The sequence below is a fragment of the Chionomys nivalis genome, chromosome X, assembly GCF_950005125.1.
Source record: "Chionomys nivalis chromosome X, mChiNiv1.1, whole genome shotgun sequence".
Taxonomy (NCBI): Eukaryota; Metazoa; Chordata; class Mammalia; order Rodentia; family Cricetidae; genus Chionomys; species Chionomys nivalis.
In genome coordinates this window covers 124,222,260-124,248,677 of record NC_080112.1, presented here as the reverse complement: position 1 = coordinate 124,248,677, position 26,418 = coordinate 124,222,260, and the positions used below count along the sequence as shown (strand labels likewise).

Here is a 26,418-nt window from a genome sequence, read left to right as displayed (position 1 = left end):
ATGAGTTGGGCAATGAGCTAAAACATTATACCAAAAACTGAAACTACTTCATGATGAAATGCAGCAGGTTCAGGCAGGTCTGCTTTAAATCTGGGCTGTCACGGTTTAACAAAACTTCTTTACATTCTTTGCTTTCCAGTAACAATTAATGCTGCTGAAGCATTTGCTATGTGTCCAGTCACTGTTCTGTCTCACCTCCACTGTAGCTAATTAATCCTTCAGATAAGTCCAGCAAAATAGCTCAGCAGGTACTTGCTGCCAAGCCTGATGATCTGAGTTCGAGTCCTGACATCCACACAGTGGAAGATAACCTATTCCCAGAAGTTGTCCTCTGGCCTCCACATACCTTCTATGGCATGAGTATAACCCTCTCAAAAATGTACAAAGAGAGAAAATACAGCACCAACCCCCACTATCAGGTTCTAAAGGTAAGTAATTTGAAGCCAAGTCACTATTAAGGACTAAACAATCTAGCCCAGCATAGGGCCAGAGATCTTGGCTACCTACTCGCTCAACAACCATGTGAGCTCCTTCTATTCTCTAGGCACTGATAAAGTCACCTAATACACACCAGTGAATGACACAGATGGCAGCTCGGCTGTAATCCACATTCTTGGGAGGCAGAGGCAGAAGTGTGGTGAGTTTGAAGCCAGTATGGGTTAAGAGAGCCCTCCTCAGTACAGACAAAAAGCTAGATCAAACTGTTTTGTGAGCTGAGCATGGTGGCACACCCCCTTAACTCAAGCACTAGGGAAGCAGAGATAGATGGATCTCTGGGAGTTCTCGTCTAAAAGTGGTTTGCCTCCTATGGAACTTAATTCTAGCAGGGGGTTGGACAAACAGTAAAATATGAACACAAATGTAAATTATGGGGCATGTTATTCACTTGCATCACTTCAAACTGCCAATATGGATGTGTTGTTTTACCTACAAAAACGGTCATCTCGCATGGCTCAACCAACAGAGGTGATAGTGCAACATAAAGGAGAGTAAGAAGGCTCAGCTGAGGAGGGTGGGTGTGGAGTAGCCACAAGGGGTGACACCTGAGGGAGGAAAGGGCTCAGCAGTTATTCTTGACACTGCAACTGCAAATGGCAACACCAGGCTATGAAGAACGAATGAGAAAACAGAAATGAAATGTTTTTAATAAACTAGGAAGTTCTAGGACTGTGGCATTTTTTTTTACTTAGTTACATTTGTTTTATCAGCTTAGTAGGTGCATGCAGCCACACTTGTGATGGTGGGAGGACAACCTGCAGGCGTCCTCTCTTTCCACCATGCAGGTGGTCCTGCAAGCCTTTTACCTGCTGATCCATCCCACCAGTTTGATGGCAGCAAGTTCTTACTTGGTATTTAAAGCTCCCTACTTCATATCTCACTACAGCAGAAAAGCAAATAGCACTTGGGGCTTAAGATATTTCTTTTACTCCCAAAAATCAAAACAATGTTTTATTGTTATTGTTCTTTGGTTAATAAAGCTTTATCTACACAAAGAAGGTAACAGGACATGTCTGAAAACAAACTTGTAGGTCAAATTGCAGTCTGAACAACCTCTCAGAAATCCAACAGCCGTATTCTTTTAGCAGAGGAAAGTGTAGTAAATAGTACTGAATGTCTGTAATTTACCATCTCAAGTAGGTAGGAGCTTCCCTAAATCTACCAAACCATTCTACCAGATAACCATTACTTGCAATATTCAGTGAGGATTACAGTTACATTAGCTACTAAAACTTAAGGAAAAGGTAACCAATGGAAAACTGTATCAAGTTAACTTATAGGGAAATGATAGGCACGTAGAGTTCTATAAGAGACAGACCTTAGTTTAAGAACTTTTACATTAAAGAACTCAAAAAGCGGTAATTTTTTAGAATTTATTTATTTATTTGCATCTAAAAGAAACTGTTGACAACGATTCACTAAACTAATCCAAGTGAAAATACAGTCAACACTTCTGAAACATACGTTTATTCCACTGAGCAAAACTTCTTAGATGGTTACTGACATGAAACTGAGTGCTTCAGACTGTTCTAAACACATGGTGGTATAGTTAACAATATTCAATCACATCTTTCTTTCCTGAATATATAAAAACTAAAATACCAATTAAAAAACTAATATATCTTCTCTTTAAATGCTTCTTACACATACAATCTCAGTCCCATTTAATAGTGGTAATTTAAGAGATTTATTTTGTTCACAAGGTAAGTGACAATCTACCAAAGAGAACCAATAGTTGGCCTATAGGTTCATAGTGCAAATAAAACTTCAAGAATGCAGCAACTGACATTTCTAAAAATAAAAAAAAACATAAAATTCTTATAAGGTTCATGCAAAAAGTTTTCCTAAGCAGATAGCCGCAGAACTAGAATGCTTGCTAATTTGACTGGCAACATCAATGGGATTCCTATGTTTTGCAGATTTCGACTTGAACTCTTGTCTTAGGCTTTGTATTTGGCTTTTCCAGTTTCACTAATGACACAAACATGCTATAAAATAAAAGAAATTCATATTAGAAAAATGTATTCTGGAGAGGCAAGAACAGCATTAGAGAATACTACTACATTGTCTGGGTTCCTACCAAACAAGGTAATTTGGAACAGTAACTTGAAGAAAACACATTTTGAAAACAAAGCAGAAATATGTTCCATTAGTGTGATTTTTTTCTTTCTTACTATATAACTTTGAAAAACATATAAAGCTGAGCATTGAAGGCATATCAAAATGGGGCCAGTGTAGCCAGGTGGTGGCGCATGCCTTTAATCCCAGCACTGAAGAGGCAGAGGCAGGTGGATCTCTGTGAGTTTGAGGCCAGTCTGATCTACAGAGGGAGTTCCAGGACAGTAAGAGCCATACAGAGAAACCCTGTCTCAAAGAACCCCTCCCCCCAAAATAGGGTTCAGGGTAAGTAATTTTAAAAAGATTAAATAAAACCCGCATTTTAGATAATGCTAACCATGTAGTCTTAACTATTCCTGGACCATGTTCATAAACTCACCTAAGGGACTCTTACCTCCAGAGTGGGAAGCAGGTATCTAAAGTAGAGTCAATTACAAGATTTAAATAGAATTGTTATTTCTCACTTATGACCATCTTTATCGTGTAACAGTGAGACAGTTAGTGTATATTAAAGCTGTTCAGCTATTTCAGCCAGCAAGAAGTGTCACCCTAACCTGGCCACATTTCTGTTCTAAGGACGTCTGCACTTGACTACAGCTGTGACTAATGGGAACCAGCAGTCTGGTCAAATTACAAGATGCTGGGAGTAAACAATTCTTCCCTTTCCTAAATTTTTATGTGGGTTTTTGAAAAATGAGAGTGAGTAAAAAAAAGAAGCATTACTTACATTCAAATCCCTGAAGTACTCATTATAGTCAAGGGCATATCCAACAACAAACTTGTCAGGAATTTCAAATCCAACAACTGTAAAGAATCACAGTTTACTATTTAGATACGGAAAATAGCACTTTAAAATCTAATACTTGAAAACATGCCTTCTTTACACATGTTCTCTAAAGTAACTCTGAGACATTTCACAGTCAATTTTTCAGTTATAAGATGGAAAAATGACTGACCAAAGAGCATCTACTTACAGTCTGGCCTATACCCAACACTTCGAGAGGTCCTTTTCACCAGCAAGCTGTTAATTACAAATATTACATGTGAGATATGGAAAGACAACAGAGCATTACAAAAGAAAACAGTGTTCTTAAGTAGTACCGCCTACATTTAGAATATGGTTAGCTTTGCATACTCATAGGAAGACAGAAATGGAGAGTTCACACGAAAGACAAGGACCTGACTGATCTCTACCTGGAAACTGGCAAGATGTTTCTAAGAGCAGAATACTAACACTCACTTGTCTGTTGAAACACAGCTACTGAGGAGGATGAATGGGCGGGGGTGCCAATAAGCAAAGATGAAAAGATAAGGGATCCAGATCCAGAATCCTTGAAATATAACCCCTAAACTTTAAAGGGCATGGGTAAGAAATGCTCTTTCATCAAGACTTTTAATAACTGGCTCAGAAACGGGAACTTTAGGCTGCGAAACAAATGCGTTTAAAAAACCTTTTATCCCCCCCAGTGGAGACTGAACCCAGAGACTTGATTATCAAACCAAGACACAGACACTGATGAACTAAGTGACTGCGTGCAGATTTCACCAATTTTATATAAATTCATCTCTTTCTGTGTAGTTCAGGCAATTTTAATCACACGTGAATTTATCTAATCACCACCATAATCAAGATACTTTGAATCATGCAAAACTCCCTCCTATATTCCCTTAACCCCTGGCAACCCCAAATCTGTTCTCATCTGTATGACTCTGCCATTTCAAAGTAGGTTACATAAGTAGAATCATACAGTTTTATTTCTTTGCTTCTGGGGGGTGTCTTATTATAATACCCTTGAAAAATAGGGGATTTTAGGTATGTCGAAACAGGGGCAGGTAAGCAAGCAGTTTAAACAGAGCAAAACGCCTGCTTTATGTACTGCTTAAAGTGTATAGCTCCAGTAAGAGTCATCTGGACTGTTGTCTCTCAATAGTTCCTCTTTACTGCTGATTTGATGGTATAGGTGTACTACAGTTTTATTAAAGTTTTGTTGCTTCTAATTCTGGGCTATCACAAATGATGTTATGAACATTCTATGTACAAATTTGAGTAGGGTAGTACGAGACAGGCATGAAAGCTCAGGCTGCGTGTCTCAAATTCAATGTGATTCTCCTGCCTCCACTTTCCAAATGCTGGGATCACAGGGGTGAACCACCATACCTGGCTATCAACATGTATCTTCCCTTCTCAGGGATAAGCACTCAGCACAAACTGTAAGGCCTTCTAGTAGTTATGTGTGCAGGTTTTTTCTTTCTTTCTTTCTTTCTTTCTTTCTTTCTTTCTTTCTTTCTTTCTTTCTTCCTTCCTTCCTTCCTTCCTTCCTTCCTTCCTTCCTTCCTTTCTTTCCTTTCCTTTCCTTTCCTTTTTCTTCTTCCTTTTTTTTTTTGGTTTTTCAAAACAGGGTTTCTCTGTACTGTAGCTTTGGAGACCATCCTGGAGCCAGCTCTTATAGCCTAGGCTGGCCTTGAACTCACTGAGATCCACCTGCCTCTGCCTCCCGAGTGCTGGGATTAAAGGCGTGCGCCACTACCAGCCAGCACGTGTACAGTTTTTAAAGAAACTTTTCTAGAGTGGCCATACTATCTTATATTCATATCACATAACAACTTTCTAATTTTTATTTTGGGAAAAAACAAAGACAACTACATTATCCAAAAAAATTACCTAAGTTTTGTTGCTTCTAATTCTGGGCTATCACAAATGATGTTATGAACATTCTATGTACAAATTTGAGTAGGGTAGTACGAGACAGGCATGAAAGCTCAGGCTGCGTGTCTCAAATTCTAAGTATTCTCTGAGCACATCTCACCTCCAGCAAAACAAAAACTCACTGAGGTTCATTTCCACCATCTATCAGAAAAGTTCATGAACATAAACTCCTTAATAGGCTTTATTAGAATTATAGAGACTCAAAGACTTTACTCAGATAATTTGATCCTTTAAAAAGACTTTGTAAAAGCCAGCTACTTGGTCACCAGAGATGGCTCAGTGGATAAGACTATTGTTGCTAAGTCTGCCAACTGTATCCCACCACCACCCAGGACTAACAAGGTAGAGAGAATCAACTCCCCCAGGCTGTTCTCTGACCTACACAAGTACATGTGCCACATGCCCACATCTCTGCCACAATAAGTAAGTGTAATTAAAAAATTTTAAGAAACAATCAATCAGGGGAAAAAAGAAAAAAGACATGAACTTTCTTCTACACAAAAACCACAGATTAGTCCAAGATTTTTTAAATCAAAATGAAATTGTAAAAGTAAAAACAAAGCAAAATGTAACAGCAACAAAATAAAAATGATGTTACTTTTAGCAACAACAAAATCTAACTTAAAATAACAGAAGCATCAACTGAGCAGGTTCCCTGTATTCAAATCATCTCCCTACAGCTTATTAGCTTTGTGTCTGTGGGCAATTCCCAATGCTTCAACATTCTCGTCTGTAAAGTGGAGATAACAAGTGCTATAGGATCAAATTATAACTAAGGATAAAAACAGAAAGAACTATAAAAGCAAAAGTCAAACATCCAGGTATATAGCAAGGAAGATGTGGTACTGCTTCAGAAAAAGAAGTAGGCATTGTAAAATTTCAATGACACAAAACAGGATGCCTTATCCATCACTCGACTCCAGGAGATCCAGATGTTCAGGGCCCACCCCTTGTGGGTATCACCTTTGGTATCAGTGGTTTCCATTTCACAAGGTGACTCTAGATCCTCTCATGCTACTCAGCACAAGTTTGACATAAATAACATGCTGCAAACCAATTGTTACTTGACTCTACATATGTGTGAGAGTTCTGTATCTAAAAACTGTGTATCAAGTTGGTCTGCAAGCCACAGGCACCCGAGTTTGCCTCTTTAGTATTCACCTGAAAAGCTGGCCATGGCTGTATGTGCTTGTGACCCCAGAGCTGTGAAGTTAGAGATAGATTCAAAAGCTCACCCACCGAACAACCTGCATTGCTAAACTTTGAACTTACAGCTCAGCTAGAGACCCTGTCTCAGGCAACAGAGGAAGATATCCAGTCCTGCTCTGGACTTTACATATGTGCATGTGTGTACTCACCTATATACTGCACATAACACACATACTCTCTAACTATACTAAAAACATAAATATTTCCCTACATGATTCAGCATAATTATTTATATGACATTAACACTGTAACATGTATTAAAGTATATGGGAAAATATGCATAGGTTCTGTGCACACACTCTTGACATTCAAAAATTAAATTACATTTACTTATTTGTATGTGGGTTGGGGTCATGTGTCGTGGTATACACATGGATGTCAGAGGGAAAGTTTTAGGAGTCAGTTCTCTCCTTTCACCATGTGGGTCCTATGGTTTGAACTCAGGTTATCAGACTTGGTAGTAGTTGACTTCACCCACTGAGCCATCTCACCAGTCCTGACATTTTTCTCATGAAGGACTTGAATATCTAGGGAGCTTAGTGTCTGTGGTGTGTGGTGGTTCTGAATCCAAGGCCTTGACTATAATGAAGGGCTTTTTTTCCTTTTTTTTTTTTTTTTTTTGGGTTTTTCGAGACAGGGTTTCTCTGTGGTTTTGGAGCCTGTCCTGGAACTAGCTCTTGTAGACCAGGCTGGTCTCGAACTCACAGAGATCCACCTGCCTCTGCCTCCCGAGTGCTGGGATTAAAGGCATGCGCCACCATCGCCCGGCTAATGAAGGGCTTTATTAACACACAATAAAATTACAAAGGATGCTATCTAAGTTTTAAGATCACATTACTTTTTAATAATAAAATGAGAGCTGAAAGCATTTCTCCTTACAAAGAAGCAACTACTTAGTGCTCTAAATGAAGAAAACATTCTACTTTAAAATGTCATACATACCTTGCGACCTTAACCATTTTGGGGTTGTACTGCTTGACCAAGGAAAGCAAAGTCTGCATTGTTTTACCAGTGTCAATTATATCCTTTCAAAAAGAAAAGAGACAATTAATGATAAATAAAACCAGCACAATTTTAAAATCAGTCATTATACAAACACAAAATATTAGAGCTCCAATGTTCTGTTATTCCATGGCACAATGGCATCATTTTTTCAGCACATACAAAAAAAAACCTAACAATTCACACACAGAGATAGTTTGGAAGTTGTAACCCATCTGGCTCGCAGCACGTAGTGGGAATGTTAGTCCGAGAACTAGATTGCACAGGTGTAGCAAGGTAAAAAACAATGACTTAAAATAGTTACACAGCACACATACACAAATATTTCTGTTGTTTTTCACACAGGGTCTAGTCTAGCTATATGGCTCATGTTGGTGGCCTTAAACTCAAGATCCTCCTGCTTTAGACTCCTGATAGCAAGGATGACAGGCATAAACCACCATGTATAATTCTGTAAAAGTATATTGAATTTTTTTCTTTGTAATTTCAAGATAGGGACTCTTTCATCCAAAATTCTGATACTGGGAGAAAAGGTGTTTTGTATTATGTTTTAAGGCATCCAAATTACTAAGTTTTACTATATAAAATGACTTTATCAGGGGTAAAACACCTGTTTAAGATCTGCAGAGCCACAGATCTTGAGTACTATTAAAAAAAACAGTATCAGAAAACAAATAAAAATCCATAAAGCAATGTGAACCACAAGAAATATCAGGGTTAGAGACTTGCGAAAATGAATATTCTATGGTATGGCGGGCAGAATATTGATGGGCACCAAAATTACTGCCCCCTGGAGTACACACTGGAAGAACTTTTCCCTCTTAGAGGTGATCGGGATCCATGAATGTAACAAGATATAGAATAATTTCAGCAGGCCAAAAAGAGAATTCTCCTGCTGATTTCGAAGAAGTGAGCTGTCATGCTAGGAGAAGTCTATGTAGTAGAACATGAGGGATGAACTTGTAGATGAGAGCCATCATTGGCCATTAGTCAGGGAGAAAACTGTCCCTCATTTGGACATTCACACAAGAAACTTATGGAACTATATAATCCTGAGTATATTTTTATTTGTGCAGTGTGTGTGTACACACCTGCTATGGTTCAAAACCAGCTTGGTCTACATAGCTAGTTTCAGGACAGCCAGGGCTACATAGTGAGACCCTACCTTAAAAAAATAAGAAAATAAGTGAAAGAAGCCAGACATAAAGTGCAATTACTATGTAATTCCATTTATATGTTAAGTCCTCAATAGACAAATCTTAGAAAGTGGAGATGGTAAAGGAAGAAATAAGAAATGAAGGCTAAGGGGACTGATTTCCTCTGTAGGGAAATGAAGATGTTTTTATAGCGTTACTTAAAAAAATAAGTAAGGGCCACTAAGATGGCTTGGTGGGGAAAGTCATTTGCCATGTAAGTCTAGTGACCTAAATTCAACCCCCAGTTTCCACGTAAAAGGTAGAAGGAGAGAACCTATTAAACACAGTTGTCTTCTGACCTCCATGAGCATAATGTGGCACATTCACCCATGCAAACTTTTTTTTCAAGATAAGGGTATTCTGTGTAGGTTTCTCTGCCTTGGAACTCAATTTGTAGTCCAGGCTGGCCTTGAACTCATGGAGATCCGCCTGCCTGCCTCTGCCTTCCAAGTGCTGGGATTAAAGACTTGTGCCATTACCACTTGGCAACAAACTTTTGCTGTTGTTTTGTTTTTATTTTCTTGGTTTTGGTTTTTCGAGACAGGGTTTCTCTGTGTAACAGCCCCAGCTGTCCTGGAACTAGCTCTAATAGACCAAGCAGGCCTCGAACTCACAGAAATCCATCTGCCTCTGTCTCCTAAGTGCTGGGAATTAAAGGTATGTACCACCACCGCGTGGCAACAAACATTTTTCATTAAAGAAAAGCCAAAAGTGGTGGATAAGTACAAGGAAACAATGTTTTCTGACACAGTATAGCAATTAGTTGTACTTATCACAGTTGAGAAAGCATATACAAAACCTGTGCAGGGTCAGGCCAGACAAAATCACAGTGTGGAGAGAGGAGGTGGGCATCATGTCTTGCCTTCAGTGAAAGAACTATTAGCAACTGATAGCTGCTGTGAGAGGAGAGTCAGTTTTCTTTAAGGACATGGCTCCTGGTGGGTTGACCACTCTCTGGTGAAGGCCACACATCCAAGAGCAGCACTAACTGTACTGTTGGATTTTTTAAAAAGACACAAAAAGTTGGGTAGATAGGGAAGGGAGGACATCTGGGAGGAGTGGGAAGAGGGAGTGAACATAATCAAAATGCACTGCACTAAATTCTCAAAGAACTAAATAAGAGAAAAAATTTAGAAAAGAAATACTAATTGAACAATGGTAGTATACACCTGTAATTCTATCATCTGAGCAGCATGAGTCCAAAGTCAGCACAGGTTGCACAATGGGTTAAAAGCCAGCTTGGAGGCCAAGTATGGTGGCACACAACTGTAGCATTTAGATGGCAGAGGCCGGTCATCCTGGTCCACGCTGTGAGACCCAGTCCAGATGAGGCTACACTAAGACCTAGTGTCATAAAAGAAAAAAAGCCATCTTGAACTGTACAAGATCCTGCTGAAGGAAAGAAGGAAAGATGAAGGAAGGATAGAGGGAAGGAGGGAGCAGAGATGGAATAAGGGAAAGAGAGGGAGGGAAGGGATGAAGATGATGGTAGATGCCTATAATCCCAGCACCTGACTTGGGAGGTGCAGGCAGGCAGATAGGAGTTAAGAGTCTAGCCTGGGCTATTTAGCTACCTCTTTTTCAAACAAACAAAAAACAAAACAAAGAACTGAGGGTGAAGCCTAGTGGTAGAACATTTGCTTAGCATCCTCTGGGTTTGATTCCTAGCACCACACGTAAAAACAAAGAAATAAAATTTCCTTTGTTAAAAAACAAAATACATGCTGGAGAGGTGGTTCAGTGGTTAAGTATACTAGCTGTGTAATCATGAGGACTGGAGTTTGGATCTCAGTACTCACATAAAAACCAGGCATCTTGCTCCCAGATGCAACCCAGGTCTGAGAAGGCAAGAGGTGGGAGGATTGCTGGAGTTTTCTGGCTTCTAGCATATGTAAGAAAATGCGAGCCCCAGATTCAGAGAGAGACCCTGTCTCAAATGAATAGACAGTGCAACAGAAAGGGCACACATCCTCTCTGGTCTCTGTATCTGTGCACAGGCATGCATACTTGCACATACATGCATATACACTCAAGACATACAAAACACATGCACAAAAATAAGTATTACAAAAAGTAGAAAGAAACAAAGAGTTTACAAAAATGAATAAGCAACTAGGGGCAGAAAAATTATAGAAAAATGTTCTGGAAAATGTAGAAAGTATAAAGAAAATGAAAAATAATGGAAACAAGGTTGGTTATGTATTCTGAAACCACATGGGAAAACCTATTAAAATGTTTACTGAAGAATTGAGAATTAGCGTCAAGGTAAAAGGATGATCACCAACAGGTATACAGAGTTCAGTAAGGCAGACAGATATGAAATAGGGAGGCCACAAAAAATAAAGGGGTATGTGTGTAGGCTGTTAGACAATGATAAGTAAAAAAGTTTTGAAAGGGCCGGGCGGTGGTGGCGCACGCCTTTAATCCCAGCACTTTGGAGGCAGAGGCAGGCGGATCTCTGTGAGTTCGAGACCAGCCTGGTCTACAAGAGCTAGTTCCAGGACAGGCTCCAAAACCACAGAGAAACCCTGTCTCGAAAAACCAAAAAAAAAAAAAAAAAAAAAAAAAAGTTTTGAAAGGGATAGGAAGCTGACATGGAAATGTAAGATTTTATGTAGGATAGGCAAAGAAGGTCTTAATAAGAAAGTGACTGCTGAGTAAAACGATGGTTCTTAAAGCTTAGCATACATCAGAATCAGCTCAAGGTTTTCTCAAGAAAAGCTCGCTGGTTTTCATCAGTATGTTTTTGGCTGATGCTTTTGGTTTTTAGGGAACACACTGAAAAGCAATGGGTTTCAGAAAGTGATGGTTTGAGTCTTCACTCACTGCCTGGTAACTTGGCAATCTGTTTACCCTTCCTGTGCTTGTTTCTACATCATTTACAGTAGTTAACTGGCAAAGTGAGCACTGGATAAACTTTACTGATACTATATACAAAATACTCAAGGACATAATAGCAAACAGAAAATAACACATGAACTATAAATATTTTATAAGAATATTTGATACTCATATTATTTAAGATGAAATAAGAATCTTATGTTTCATAAAATAATATGTAGGATAGTAAATCACATATATACACATACCCCTCTATATAGTTATAGCTACTTTTAAAAGAAAAAAATCAAAACCAATAGAAAGTGTGTAACTTTTTCATGAGTAGCAAATAACATCACTTATCCTTTTTGTTTGTGCTTTTGTTGTTATTTTGCTGTTTTTAAAAACAAGGACTCTCTGGTTTCAAACTTATTATGTAACCCAGGCTAACCTAAGCAGAATTCAAGAGCCTCCAGAGTATGTGCGATTCCAGGCATGTCATACTGTACATGACTTCTCTTTGTCTTTAGAAAACACAAGTCCCAGCCGGGCGGTGGTGGCGCACGCCTTTAATCCCAGCACTCAGGAGGCAGAGACAGGCGGATCTCTGTGAGTTCGAGGCCAGCCTGGTCTACAAGAGCTAGTTCCAGGACAGGAACCAAAAGCTATGAAAAAACCCTGTCTTGAAAAATCCAAAAAAAAAAAAAAAAAACAACAACAACAAGAAAAGAAAACACAAGTCCTCCATTAAAACAAAAAGATTTTTATCCCTGGCTTACCTTTATTATAATACATGCTAATTTAGAAAATTTTAAACAGTATATTAAAAGTAAATGCAGAACTTACTTCAACAATCAAGACATTCTAGAAGAAAAAGAGAAATGAAAGTTAGTATATGAAGATATATTTTCCAATTATCAGTGAAATCATATAACAAACTCTAAGAAATTACCCAAACTCTTGTTTATAATTGTTTGATTATACTGAATCCTACTTGAAACAAGTGTGCTAGAACTTAGATGTCCTTAATATTAAATCTTTCATAAAGAATTATTTGACCCATATGTTCATTTTTTATATAAAAAAAGCTTTTAATCCTTAACAAAAGATCTTTGACAACTTGTGAAATTTCTCTGGATCTCAGTGTCCCACATGTAAACTGAGAAACCTGAACCAGCTGGCCTTTTATGTATCTTGACTCTAATATTCCAAGAACTGCAATCTGTACAAATGCCTCCCAAAATCAGGTATTTAACATAACTGAAAATGCAATTAGCATTTTATTTTCACATCAAGCTAAAACTAGAATGGTTGCACACATATCTGAGGGACTACACTAAGGAAAAATACCAACATAAACCCCTAAACCCATTCCAATGGGCCTAGAACTAATTATGTAGTCAACTCTGGCCTCAAACTGTGTTTCTTACACTATGCTAAGATTTATTTGAATAGCTACATTGTTTTAAATCAGCATATTAATGTATTTTCAGTTTACTTAGAATTTATATAGACCTCATAATAAAAACATAGTTATGTTATTCTTTCCTTTTATTCTGTAGCCCAGGCTGGCCTAGAACTCATTATGTAGCCAACTCTGGCCTCAAACTGGCAGCAACATTCCTGTTTTAGTCTACTGAATGTTAGTCTACTGGGTCCTCACTCACGCCACTTTCTGTGTTTATGCTAGTTGAAAGAACAAGGCAGCATTTCACATGCCTACAATATTCACTGCACAGATTTATTCTATACTGTTCATCTATAGCACTCAATGCACTCTGTCAAACAACCATAACATTAGAATTTTAATGTCCTCTATATTATTCTAAGCCAGTGGTTATCAAGGTAGAATATATAGATAGCATCTACTGGGTTTCATGAAAATTTGACCTTTTCACCTTGTGGTGGTTTGAATGAGAATGCCCCACATAGGCGCTTACTTTTGAATGTTTCGTCCCTAGCTGCTGGAACTGCTTTGGGAAAGATTAATCAGTGTGGCCTTGTTGGCGGGTATATGTCACTGGGAGTGGGTCCTGATGTTTCAAAAGTCCATGCCAGTCCGTCTTTAGTATTCTCTGCATCCAATTTGCAGATAAAATACAAGCTCTCAGTTATTGCTCCAGTGTTATGCTGTCAGCATGTCACCATGTTCCCACCCCACGCCCAGGATGCTCATAGACACACCCTCTGAAACTGTAACCATGCTCCCAATTAAATGTTTTCTTTTATAAGTTGCCTTGGTCATGGTGGGTCTTCCAAGCAATAGAAAAGTAACTACAGACATACTTCATCTTATTTAACCTACAGTGTTAAGTACTTTACAACATAAATTACTACCTAAACTCATACATAATTTACAAATACATATGCTGTGGGTAAATCCTTGAAAAACTGTTTTGTGACTGGGTAGGAAAATCAAAGTTTGGAGAATCATAGCTTATGTATTAAAAGTAAATTGTAACCAAGAAAAACTTCTAATATGTCCATGTTTCAAAGTAGTTTATCATAGAAGGCAGTATCTCACAGTCCTGCATGAGTCTAAGAATAGAATCAAGCAAGGTTAACCCAGAACTTCGGGAAAGCAATTCACAACTGCAACCTATTCTATAGACAACAAAAAGGTCACTTTAAAGTAAAAATCGGGATATGCATAGAAAATAAAACAGACATTAAAAATTTGGGGTAATCTAGAGGCACAGAGTACAGAGCAAATGAATTACATTGATTTATTCAAATTGTGGTTCTGTCACCTAATAGTGACTAAACATCAACATCCTTCTATATGGAAAGGGTATGATGACTCTCTTACAGGCCAACTATGAGGATTACATGAAATAATAAACATAAGATACAAATCTTTAGCAAAACTGAATATACAGTTAACTCATGAGTCAGAAATTGCTTCCCTAGTTCCCTACCTTGAACATTTGAAAGATACCAGTCCCATCAATAAGTGGTTAGCAGCAGCAGTGATAGCTGCTGCAGTATTATAGAATTATAGACTGGTAAACAGCATGGGCTTCTGGGACAGAGACTGAATTACTGAATTCTAATCTTGTGTCTAATACTAAATACCCGTGGTTGAGTCGTAAGTACATATTTTAATTCTTTACATTTATTTTATGCTTCATTAGGGAAGTTGTAACAGCTTGAATGTGGAGGTCAGAGCTATTTAACCCAGGTCATCAGGCTAAGTGGCAAGTGTCTTCCTGCACCAAGACATCTTGCTGGACCCTAACTATAGATTTTAACATAAGACAGCTTATACAAATCAACAAAGTCTAGAAAGATCAAAAATTTGTCCAATCAATACAATTCTAGATTATTGCGCCAATACAGAAACTGAGAATTGCTACCACTGAGAGTTTATTTTATGTCAAGTTGCTACATGTCTACTTAATAATGAAAACAATGATGCTCAGGAGTCAAACAACTTACCTAAAGTAGTCAACAAAGACAAGCACAAGAGGAATGATTAGAATAAAGGTAGATTTTGGATCTAAGGCAAATATCCTTAACTATAAATTAATGTGAAACTATTTACATATATCTGTACTTGCACACACATAAATTTCTGTAAAAGAAAAAATTTCAAATAAACCCATAATCTCATCACCAAGATTTAACTCCGCTTAATTTTTATTCCTTGATTTTCTTTTCTACAATAAACAGAATCTACTGTGGCTGTCATAAAAAGTTATTTTAGAAGCAAATATCTGTTTAAGATCATGGAGCTCTGTAGTGGGGCAGAGCCATTAGGTGAAAAAGACAAGGTCAAACTAAATCACACAGGCCTTGAAGGCTAGGCCCCTTCCAGCACTGAAAACTGATTACAGAAGTGCAGGTTTCGAATGGCTTCTAAATATGGACAAAGCACGATGAAACGGGAGGAGGTCTGCAAGTTGTACACCAAATGGACAGGATAGAAAAAGAATCAACAGATTACAACTTCTCCTCTGAAGTTTCCAAACACCACTGATGGCAGAATTAGTTTGGCATGACCCCAATACAGGACAGGACTATAGAATTTCACAAGTGTTTTATGTTAAAGTTCCCCTACAGATTTTCAGTGAAGTAAACAGAGAGTACTAAAATCTAAGAGCTAAAGGAAGAGCTTTGGTGTCTGCATTCAAGCTCTTCTACTTCCTTGTTGTGTGACTCTGAGATTGTGAGACAGTTTTCATCTCGTAATCCCAAGTAACTTTTCAAACTGTAACTCTATTGATTAATTTCCTGATCTGCAGACTGGGAATAACTTCACTCACCAGATTACTGTGAAATTTACTAAAGTAATACATTTATACATGGCATGGTGTCTGAAAGTAAACAATAACTAGCAGTTTAGAAAACATATTTAATCCAGTACAGTGGCTCATGCTTGCAATCCCAGCCCTTGGGAGGCTGAGGCAGGAGAATCACCATGAGTTCAAGACCAGCATGGCTTACATGTGAGATGTCAGGATGGTATGGGCTACAAAGTGAGACTGTCTCAAAAAAACAAAAGGCACTTGGTGCCAAGTCTGTCTCATAATGTGAACACAATTCCCTGAACCTACATGCTGAAAGCAGAGAACTGACTCCTATAAGTTGTCCTCTGACCTCCACACATTCATAGAAATAAACCAATGTTAAAATATTTATTTACCAGAAACTGCTGTAATAGCTCTAATAATATTATATTACTTAATCCTTTTAACTCTGAGATAGCTACCACTAACATTTTAGCTCTACCTGCTTCTGAGGCACATAGGGTTAAACAACCTCCCCAAGGTCACAGAGTTAGGAAATACCAAGACAGGTTTTTTGTTTTTTTTTTTTTTTTTTTTTTTGGTTTTTCGAGACAGGGTTTCTCTGTGGTTTTGGAGCCTGTCCTGGCACTAGCTCTTGTAGACCAGGCTGGTCTCGAACTCACAGAGATCCGCCTGCCTCTGCCTCCCAAGTGCTGGGATTAAAGGCGTGCGCCACCACCGCCCGGCCCAAGACAGGTTTTTGATCAACACTATCAGATTCCACAACTCACACTTTCAGACACCATACATTACTGATTTTATTTCCTTTAAAGATATAAGTGGGGGCTAGAGGAATAGTTAAGTGGTTAAGAATGTGAAGAGTACTTGACGCACAATCATAAGAACTGGAGCTAAGATCCCAGCACCCATGTAACAAGCAGGGTATCCTGAAAATGCCTGTAATTACAGCTCTGACAAATCTAACACCTTCTTCTGGTTTCTGTGTGCACGTACAGGCTTGCACACTGGCAGACACTACACACACACCTTAAAAATAAAACTACATGTGAATATTTTTTAAAATATTTATTTATTTGTTTGTTTGTTTGTTTGTTTGTTTGTTTATTTATTATGTATGCAATATTCTGTCTATGTGTATGCCTGCCGGCCAGAAGAGGACACCAGACCCCATTACAGATGGCTATGAGCCACCATGTGGTTACTGGGAATTGAACTCAGGACCTTTGGAAGAGCAGGCAATGCTCTTAACCTCTGAGCCATCTCTCCAGCCCCTGTGAATATTTTTTTAAAGACTGCCTTTTGGTCAGGCAATGGTGGTGCAAGCCTTTAATCCCAGCACTCAGGAGGCAGAGACAGGGGATCTCTGTGAGTTCAAGGCCAGCCTGGTCTACAGAGTGAGTTCTAGGGCAGGCTCCAAAGCTACAGAGAAACCCTGTCTTAAAAAACAACAACAAAAACTCCACCGGGCGGTGGTGGCACACACCTTTATTCCCTGTCTCAAAAAAAAAAAAACAAAACAAAAAAACAAACAAACAAAAAAAAACAAAGAAGATTGCCTTTCTCTTTCTCCCTATATGTATTTTCTGAAGGATCCCAAATTAGATTTCCAAAGAAGTATTACAGAAAAAATTAGCAATATGGACTTTTGGGATTAATGTAAGATTCTGCAATCATTTGGCTATACAGTCCAGGGGATAAAATATTAAGCTACACAAGGTACTTTCCAAGAGTTAAGCAACACTTGCTTATCTTATACTAATAAAGTACCTCTGAGTGTGTGATTGACAGTACAGTTATTAATTGATTCTTGGTATAAAAAAAGATTCTTCCCTTCCCCCTTCAAGATACATACCTTTCCAGTTAAAGTTGAGAGATCATCTCCACCAATAACTTTTATGTCACCTGTTGACTGATCATTCTAAATTAAAAAAAAATCTGAATCATTTTTAGGCATATTCTTGTGTACATACAAACTTCTCAAATTATCTTATTTAAACTACAAGATTTAAGAAGTTAGCTATCTAGTGGCCACAACATTATGGAATTCTAAATTAAATGAATTATAAGAATTAAGTTTCTAGAAATGAGTGACTATGTAAATTGCACATATAGATTAGTAAAAATTAAAAATCCTAATTGACCATTACTGATTTTTGATGTTCTGAAGAGTCCTAAAAATAGAGTACATGCATTTCTGAGTGGGATATTATAGCTACTCATCATCAATCAGGCACTTCTCAAGTCACAAAGGACATTTTATTAGCATGGCAGGTGTCTGCTTCTGGTCCTCTAACATTCCTGTGAGTCACACAAGGAAGGAGTTGGTCTGGGTCACATCCAACCCTGAGGGTACCCCCTAAAAGTCCAGCCCATATTCAAGTCATCTTCAGAACTGAGAAACCAGGTATAAACTAGTCTGTTGTAATATACTTCTTAGGTTCTCACTTTCTGCTCTCATAGAAATTAGCAGAAACCCTTATAGGGGGTTCAAAGGAGAGCACTTAACACTCACTATAGCTGGTGAGAATAACTATAATTTGGATGTGCTGGAATCAAGACAAAAAACTGAATGAAAACAGATGAATAAAAGAGCCTGGCCTTGTTCTACTGGGACAGTAATGAGTACTATAAAGCTACAGCGATTACCTTGTGTCAACCAACACAGTGGTTGACAAAAAGTTAAAGGAACCAAGTAAAATCCAGAAACAGACCCAAAAACATATGACAATTTAGTATATGACAAAGATGGTATTTTGAGTCAGTAATTAAAAGATGAATTATTCAACAAATGGTGTTTGATCAATTACTTATCCATTTGAGAAAAAATAAAGCATGATCCCTACCTCATGCCATACATAAAAATAAATTCCAGATGGATTAAAATCTAAATGTAAAAAATAAAACTATAAGTGGATTGGAAGAAAATGTAGGAAGATATTTTTCCTTGCATTCTTAGGAAGAGCAAAAAACTAGTTATGAACTTCAACTGAAAAGTTCTATGAAGAATCTTCCTTATGCATATTACACTTCAAAATAAGAACCCACCAGATGGGACTGAAGAGATTGCTCATCAGTTAAAAACACTTGCTGATCTTGCAATGGACCTGGGTTCAGTTCCCAGACCCTACATGGCAGCTCACAATTGCCTATTACTCCAGTTTCAGGTGATCTGATCCCCACTTCTAGCCTCAAAAGCATCAGGCATGCACATAGGGCACAAATACATACACTGGCATTCACACATACACATAAAGACAAATGCAGAGCCCAGAGGTAGTGGTGCACGCCTTTAATCCCAGCACTTGGAAGGCAGAGGCAAGCAGATCTCTATGAGTTTGAGGACAGCCTGGCCTACAGAGCAAGTTGTAGGATAACCAGGACTGTTACACAGAGAAACCCTATCTCAAACAAACAAAAACAAAAACCGGGAACTTATTGAAAAATGTGATTCTAGTGTTCACCCATCTGTCCACATTTACAGAACTTAAGCCCAGTAACACATTGAGTGGAAACAAATACTCAAGTTGCTGGTTGGATAACAGAAACCAATACAACATCTTTTGAAAAGAATATAGTAAATGCTTATTAAAATTGTAAACATACACACCATTTTGGTCTAAGAAACCCATTTCCAAGAATCAATGTCACAAAAACATTCACAATCATGCAAAGGAACATGCTCACTATATCTGTTACTCATCAAAAAGAATCAACATGTATTTTAACAGGTAATTAACTAAATTAATGAAGTTAATGTATACACAATAATATTATGGAGCTATTAAAAAGAATCATCACAAAATCTAATATATACTTATATGGAGCAATACTAACTAATAATACCAAGAAGCAGACCAATATGCTACCTATAAAACTATTTTTAAAGCCGAGTGGTAGTGCACGCCTTTAATCCCAGTACTCAGGAGGCAGAGGCAGGTGGATCGCTGTGAGTTCGAGGCCAGCCTGGTCTACAAGAGCTAGTTCCAGGAAAGGCTCTCCAAAACTACAGAGAAACCCTGTCTCGAAAAACAAAACACAAAAACTATATTTATTCTGTATTTAAAAGTATGTTGGGGCAGGTACTGGTTATATACACGTGTGTGTAATCACAGCTCTATGGAAGCTGAGGCAGGATTGAGTTTGAAATCACTGTGGGATACCTAACAACAGGCTATCTCAAATTAACATTTAAAAAAAGATAGTCAGTGGTGCCGCTGCATACCTTTAATCCCAGCACTGGAGAGGCAAGTGGATCTCTGTGAGTTCAAGGCCAGCCTGGTCTAGAGTGAGTTCCAGGAAAACCAAGATTCCAGAGAGGAAACTCTACCGCAAAAAACAAAAATGATTGCTCAGTTGGTAGAATGTTTGTCTAGCATGTAAAGGGACGTGAGAGAGAGAGAGGAATAAAATAAAAGTGTACTACTAGTACACGCTGTAAACTAAATGTTTCGCTTTTTAATGTAATTTCGCATATTATTTCTCATATTAGTCTAGCCTAAAACCCAGAATTTCAAACACACAGAACTGATTAATGACAATAAGAAAAAGAACTGTACAAAACCTGAAACTAATTTAGAGGGAATTATGCTGAGTTCTACATAGTAATAACAAGCTTTGGTAAATACTGACATCTTCTGTAGAAAAGTGGTATTACAGCTCAACACCAATTCCTTGGAGCTGTGATTATAGGGTCCAAAGCACAGAACTTCAAAGCACACAGAACACTGACATTCTAAGATTGTTCAATTTCCACATGTTTCAGCTTATGTTTTCTTGAAACTTCTTTTCAAGGAAAAGAGCCCCCTTTTAAATGGGGCTAATAAAAAGGTTCATTTAATAGTTGTTATATGTGAGTGCCTATATTGTTTATAAATGCTATCCATGAATCAATTACCTGAGTTAGAAAAACTATAGCAACCTCCCTCTCTGTCTGGAACTCACTGTACCCTTAACTTAGAGCCGCTCAGAGAGGCCTCATCTTTAAATTCTATGGAGACATGACTGGAATGAATGAAAGGACAGTCCTCTCCAGATCTGCTCTATCTCCTTTCCCCTTTCTTACCACTTCATTAAACAGAAGTGCTCAAGGTATCCTTTATTCAGGTGTCACTGTTAGTAATAAAAACTTCTCAGAGGGGGCTGAAGAAGTGGCTGAAATCGGCTTCCAGCTTCAATTCACAGCACCCACATAGCAGCTCTCAGATGTCTGTAACTCCAATTGTAGGAAGTCAGACACTCTCTTCTGGCCTCTGTAGACTTCAGGCACACGTGTGGTGCACAGACATATATGTAGGCAAAACACTCATACACATAGAAGTGTTTTAATTGCCGGGCGGTGGTGGCGCACGCCTTTAATCCCAGCACTTGGGAGACAGAGGCAGGCAGATCTCTGTGAGTTCGAGGCCAGCCTGGTCTACAAAGGGAGTTCCAGGACAGGCTCCAAAGCTACAGAGAAACACTGTCTCAAAAAACCAAAAAAAAAAAAAAAGGAAAAAAAAAGAAGTGTTTTAATTCCCAAAGAATCTAAGGGGTCTAAATACAGCCTTAACATTTGTTCCTACTTTGTCTATCTCTTAATTGGGATGACAGGAAAGAAGTTTCATTCCTAATTTTCCATCCCTATGATTTTTGAAAATCTGTAAGTAGCAACAAGAGCTCTAGCTTTAGAACAAATTTGCTTATATACTTGAGGTCTTGGATTCATCCAACATTCAAAATTACAAATTTAAAACAATACTTGTTTACTAACAACCCTTTCTCCCAAAATCTCATTATTTTTTCAACTATTTTAGTAGAATTGTATAAAATTGAAATAAAACTCAAAATAGAAGAAACACATTTGTGTACTTATCAAATGTTTCATTTTCCTGAAGGATAAAGAGCAGTGGAAACAGAAAATGTCACCAAATATATAACACTGTACTTCACTGTTTTAAGATGCACATTCATATTTAATACCTCTGAAAACATAATTCATGGCATCACACAACTATAACTGGGGGTATTTTCTTTCTCAGAAGCACAAAAATGTAGTGGTTTTAACTAGTGGACTTTTTCATTTAATGAAATAGATATTTGGAACCCCCAGGTTTTTTCTCACCTAGGTAGTTAAATAACATCTGGAATGACACTGATTATGTAAACTATAGTATTATGTGTATACATGTATATATAGAGAAAACTCTTTAAAATACTCAAAATAAAAAGTGATGACAGGAGCTGGAGAGATGGTTCAACAGTTAAGAGTATGTACTATTCTTGCAGAGGACCCAGGTTCAGTTCCCAGCACCCACATGGTGACTCACAAACATCTGGAACTCCACTTCCAGGGCATCTGATGTCTTCTGCTGGCCCCTACAGACATGAAGCACTTACACAGTGCACATACATACATTCAGGCAAAACACTCATAAATATAAAATAGAAATAAACCTTTTTTAAAAGTAGAATTTGGAATGGCTTAGTTCCTCTATAATTTTCTGCAGTTTTGTTTTAAAAATAAATATCTGTTTTAGCCAGCCAATGGTAGTGCACATCTTTAATCCCAGCACTCAGAAGATAGAGGCAGTTGGATCTCTGAGTTCAAGGCCAGCCTTGTCTACATACTGAGTTCCAGGACAGCAAGAGCTTCATAGATTCTTGAAAAAAATAAAAACAGAAATAAACTATACAATCAAAATTGTAAATGATGGAATTTACATGTAAAGATTACATTTATTTTGTTTCATTACACTGTAAATATTCTAAACCATTTCAGACTCTGACAAAGGTAAAGTGGCCCCAGGTCAGAAGTAGTTACTGTTGTCTGAGAAAAATTGTTAACCTTAATAATCAGACTTTGCTTCAAATAACTTAGGATTCCTCTCAAAGAAATTTAGTTCCAGAAAAATTATTTGCTATCAACACATACAGTCAGGAAAACACCAAGTCTTCAGAGCAATTCTTTTTTTTAAAAAAAAAAAATTGTGTATGGGTGTTTCGGCTGTATGTTTGTTTGTGCACCATGTGAGTGCCTGGTGCTCTTGGACACCAAAAAAGGGCATCAGATCCCTGGGATTGGAATTATAAACCACTGTGAGCCACCATGGGAGTGCTAGGAATTGAACCTGGGTCCTCTGGAAGAAAAGTACTTTTGACAATGAGCCACCTCACCAGTTCCATAATTCTCTTATGACTTACTTATTTTTATTTATTTGTTTTTCAAGACAGGGCTTCTCTGTAGCTTTTGAGCCTGTCCTGGAACTAACTCTTGTAGACCAGGCTGTCCTCGAACTCATAGAGATCTGCCTGCCTCTGTCTCCCAAGTGCTGGGATTAAAAGTGTGAGCCACCACCGCCCAGCAAGACTTATTTTTTATTTTATCTGGGGGCTAGGACATCAGAGCCTCTGGAACTGGAGCTACATAGTTGTGAGACATCTTCTGGTTGCTAGTAACTAAACCCCAGATCTCTCCACAAGTGTTTGTGACTGCTGAGTCACCTCTCCAGCTCTACTCAATAGTTATTCTTAAGAGGTTTTTTTTTTGTTTTGTTTTTTTTTTTTAAAAAAAATATCAAAACACAGCCAGAGTGGTGATGCATGCTTGGACTCCCAGAACTTGGGAGGCTAAGACAGAAGGACTGTTGAGCCACGGAGTTTGAGACTAGCCCAAGCAGTATTACAAATCAAACCAAAATCCAAGTCAAAATAAGGCAGTAGAAAAATTGTCCAAAGTAAGTCCATATCCCTCTTGGGTGACTATATAACAGACAATATTCACCTCGATGTTGGTCATGAACTACAGTGGTTAGTATTCTGTGTTGTGATGTAAAGTATCAATGAATTAATAACAACAATAATCATGGCCTGAAGTGGCAGCACCTGCTAGTAATCCCAGCTACTTGAGAAGCTGATGCAAGATGACTGAAATTTCAAGACCAGCCTATGTAATGAGTTCAAGGACAGTCTAAGCAAGTTAGTGAGAAAGGATCTCAAACTAAAATTCTAAAAAATGACTGGGAGGAGGCTCAGTTGTAGTCCTTACTGAGGTCCTGGGTTCTATCCCCAGCATAGAAAAATAAACAAACAAATAATAGTAATTCTACAATACCCAAGTGAGATGATTATGTAGTATAGTTTGCAGAACTTCAAAGAAAATACAGACAAAACTAAAATGGCCATATATTTTTTAAAATTATAGATTAAGTATACTTACAAAATAGCTCTTCAGTCTGATAAAGTCTACAGTCATAGGAATGGATCCATCACTATTTCTATTCAGTGCTTTAATGTAATCCAGCAGGTCAGCAAAGAATTTATAGCCCCCCTTCAGCACACAGAGGGCCACAATGTGATGGCCTCCCATCTCTTTCATGACATCTCGAGCCAGTCTTTCAGTCCTGCAAAAATAAAATAAGGAATTGAAAAGAAGATTCCAAATATTTATATTTTATAACAAACACCTCTTAAGCATGACACAACCTTTGTTCCCATGAAGGGAATTCTTGCTTCATAACACATTTTTTAAAAATAAAGTTGGGAACTTTTTTCATATGCCAAAGGTAAAGTGGGGAAGTGTTACAGGATCCCTCTATGTAGCCCAGGCTGGACTGTAACTCATAATCCTTGTCTCTACCTCCCTGTGCTGAGATTATAGATATATACCAACGCACACAGCTCAACCAAAATTAAAAACCAGGTACATTCTAGGCATGATGATACATGCCTATAATTCCAGCACTCTGAAGGCTGAGGCAGAAGGATTGCTATAAGTTAAAGGACATTCTGAACTGCAGAATAAGTACTAGGTTACTTAGGGCTACATAATAAGATCCTGTCTCAAAGGAAAGAAAAGAAAAAAAAACAGGTATACTATTATATCTATCATAAAATTAAAAAATACAAATAAAAACAAGATATAATTTTCAAAGCTTACTAGATTGGTGAGTTTTGGTTAAATTGTATTCTCTAATATAAAATATTAGAAGATATTGTGAGGAAAAATGAACACACATACCTCTAGAAGTATAAAATGATATAACTTTCTAGAGGTTAATTTGACAGTATTAAAACATTCAATAAACATCTTTTCCTTGACCCAAAATTTCTACTTACCTAAAGCTGAGCAAGTGCCAGAATGCGTATATAGGATATTTCCTCTAACATACTCTGCTAAGTGCAAAATAATGAAGATCTTAAGTGTTCACCAACAGTACAGAGTCAAACCAGTTATGATACATCCATGAATAGGATAGAGTATTATTGCCTTTAAAATAAATGTGGGGGAACTGGGAATGTAGCTTAGCTGGTAGAGTCCATGCCTAGTACACATAGGAGGTCCTAAGTTCTATTCTCAGAACTGTACAAACTGGGTATGATGGCATATCAGGAGCTGAAGCAGTAGGATCAGAAGTTCAGGTCACCCTCAGCTACACTAAGTGAGTCTGAAGTCAATCTAAGCTATTTGAGACCCTAGAAATAAAACATTTCATATAACATATAGGGCTGGGCATGGTGGCACACACCTTAATCTCCACACATGGGAGGTTGCCAGGGAGAACAACTGAGTTGAGTCTGGTCTATACAGAAGTTTAAAGCCGCACCGAGCTAAACAGTGAGACCCTATCTCAAAGAGAAAATAGTTTATATACACATACACACACACATGCTGTGGGATAATGCTCTTGTACACTGTAACGATTTATCATTCATATTAGTTTAATAAAATGCTGATTGGCCAGTAGCCAGGCAGAAAGTATAGGTGGGGCAATCAGACTAGGAGAATTCTGGGAAGAGAAAAGGCAGAAGTGAGTCACTAGCCAGATGCAGAAGTAGTAAGACAGAATGCCTTATTGAGAAAAGGTACCAAGCCATGTGCCTAAACTTAGACAAGAATTATGGGCTAATTTAAGTTGCAAGAACTAGTTAATAATAAGCCTGAGCTAATAGGCCAAACAGTTTATAATTAAGATAAAATAAGCCTCTATGTGTTTCTTTGGGACTGAATGGCTGCAGGACTGGGAAGGACAGAAACTTCCATCTACACATACATGAGACTATAAAATAATTTTTAAAAGATAAAAACATTTGATAGCTAGAGATGTATCAATATCAAAATGTTCAAAATTCAGTACTATATCATAGTATGTAACTCATGTGTGTGTGTATACACTTTACATACAGTGATACAGTATATGTGCATTAGTAGTATCTAGGTAGGAAATGTGTATAGAAAGCTGACAGAACAGAATTATAATCTCATTTACAGACAGACTAGAGGCTCTTCCCACCTCTCTTCAATGTTTACTGTACTCACTATGGATTCCCACTATTTATGTCTCAAACTGGGTAATTAATAAGACTTCCTGATGTTTTTCTTTTTATGAAAAGAACTTTAAAAATAGAAAATATTGGGGCTGAAGAGATAGTTCAGCAGTTAAGTGCACTTGCTGTTTTTGCAGAGGGCCTAAGCTCAGTTCCCAGAACCCACACAGTGGCTCACAATAGTCTGTAACTCCAGTTCCAGGAGATCCATCACACTTTTCTAGCCTCCTGAAATGCATATCCTGCATATTAATGCATGAAGGCACTCACATATACAAATAAAATAACAATTATCTTTTTAAATAGAAAACTTTTG

At 37.9% G+C, this 26,418-nt stretch overlaps 1 protein-coding gene across 1 annotated transcript in view; it reads right to left on the bottom strand.

Annotated features, from left to right (window-relative positions):
- Positions 1 to 1,857: 1,857 nt before the first annotated feature.
- Positions 1,858 to 26,418, bottom strand: part of Hprt1 (hypoxanthine phosphoribosyltransferase 1) — a 36,385-nt gene continuing 11,824 nt past the window's right edge. Inside the window, exons 3-9 of the mRNA XM_057759437.1 lie at positions 23,995 to 24,178; positions 17,653 to 17,718; positions 12,397 to 12,414; positions 7,475 to 7,557; positions 3,591 to 3,637; positions 3,344 to 3,420; positions 1,858 to 2,486 (exon numbers count right to left, since the gene is read on the bottom strand). Of these exons, the coding sequence (XP_057615420.1) occupies positions 2,439 to 2,486; positions 3,344 to 3,420; positions 3,591 to 3,637; positions 7,475 to 7,557; positions 12,397 to 12,414; positions 17,653 to 17,718; positions 23,995 to 24,178 (523 nt within the window). The 3' untranslated portion in view covers positions 1,858 to 2,438. The remainder of the gene's footprint in view (positions 2,487 to 3,343; positions 3,421 to 3,590; positions 3,638 to 7,474; positions 7,558 to 12,396; positions 12,415 to 17,652; positions 17,719 to 23,994; positions 24,179 to 26,418) is intronic.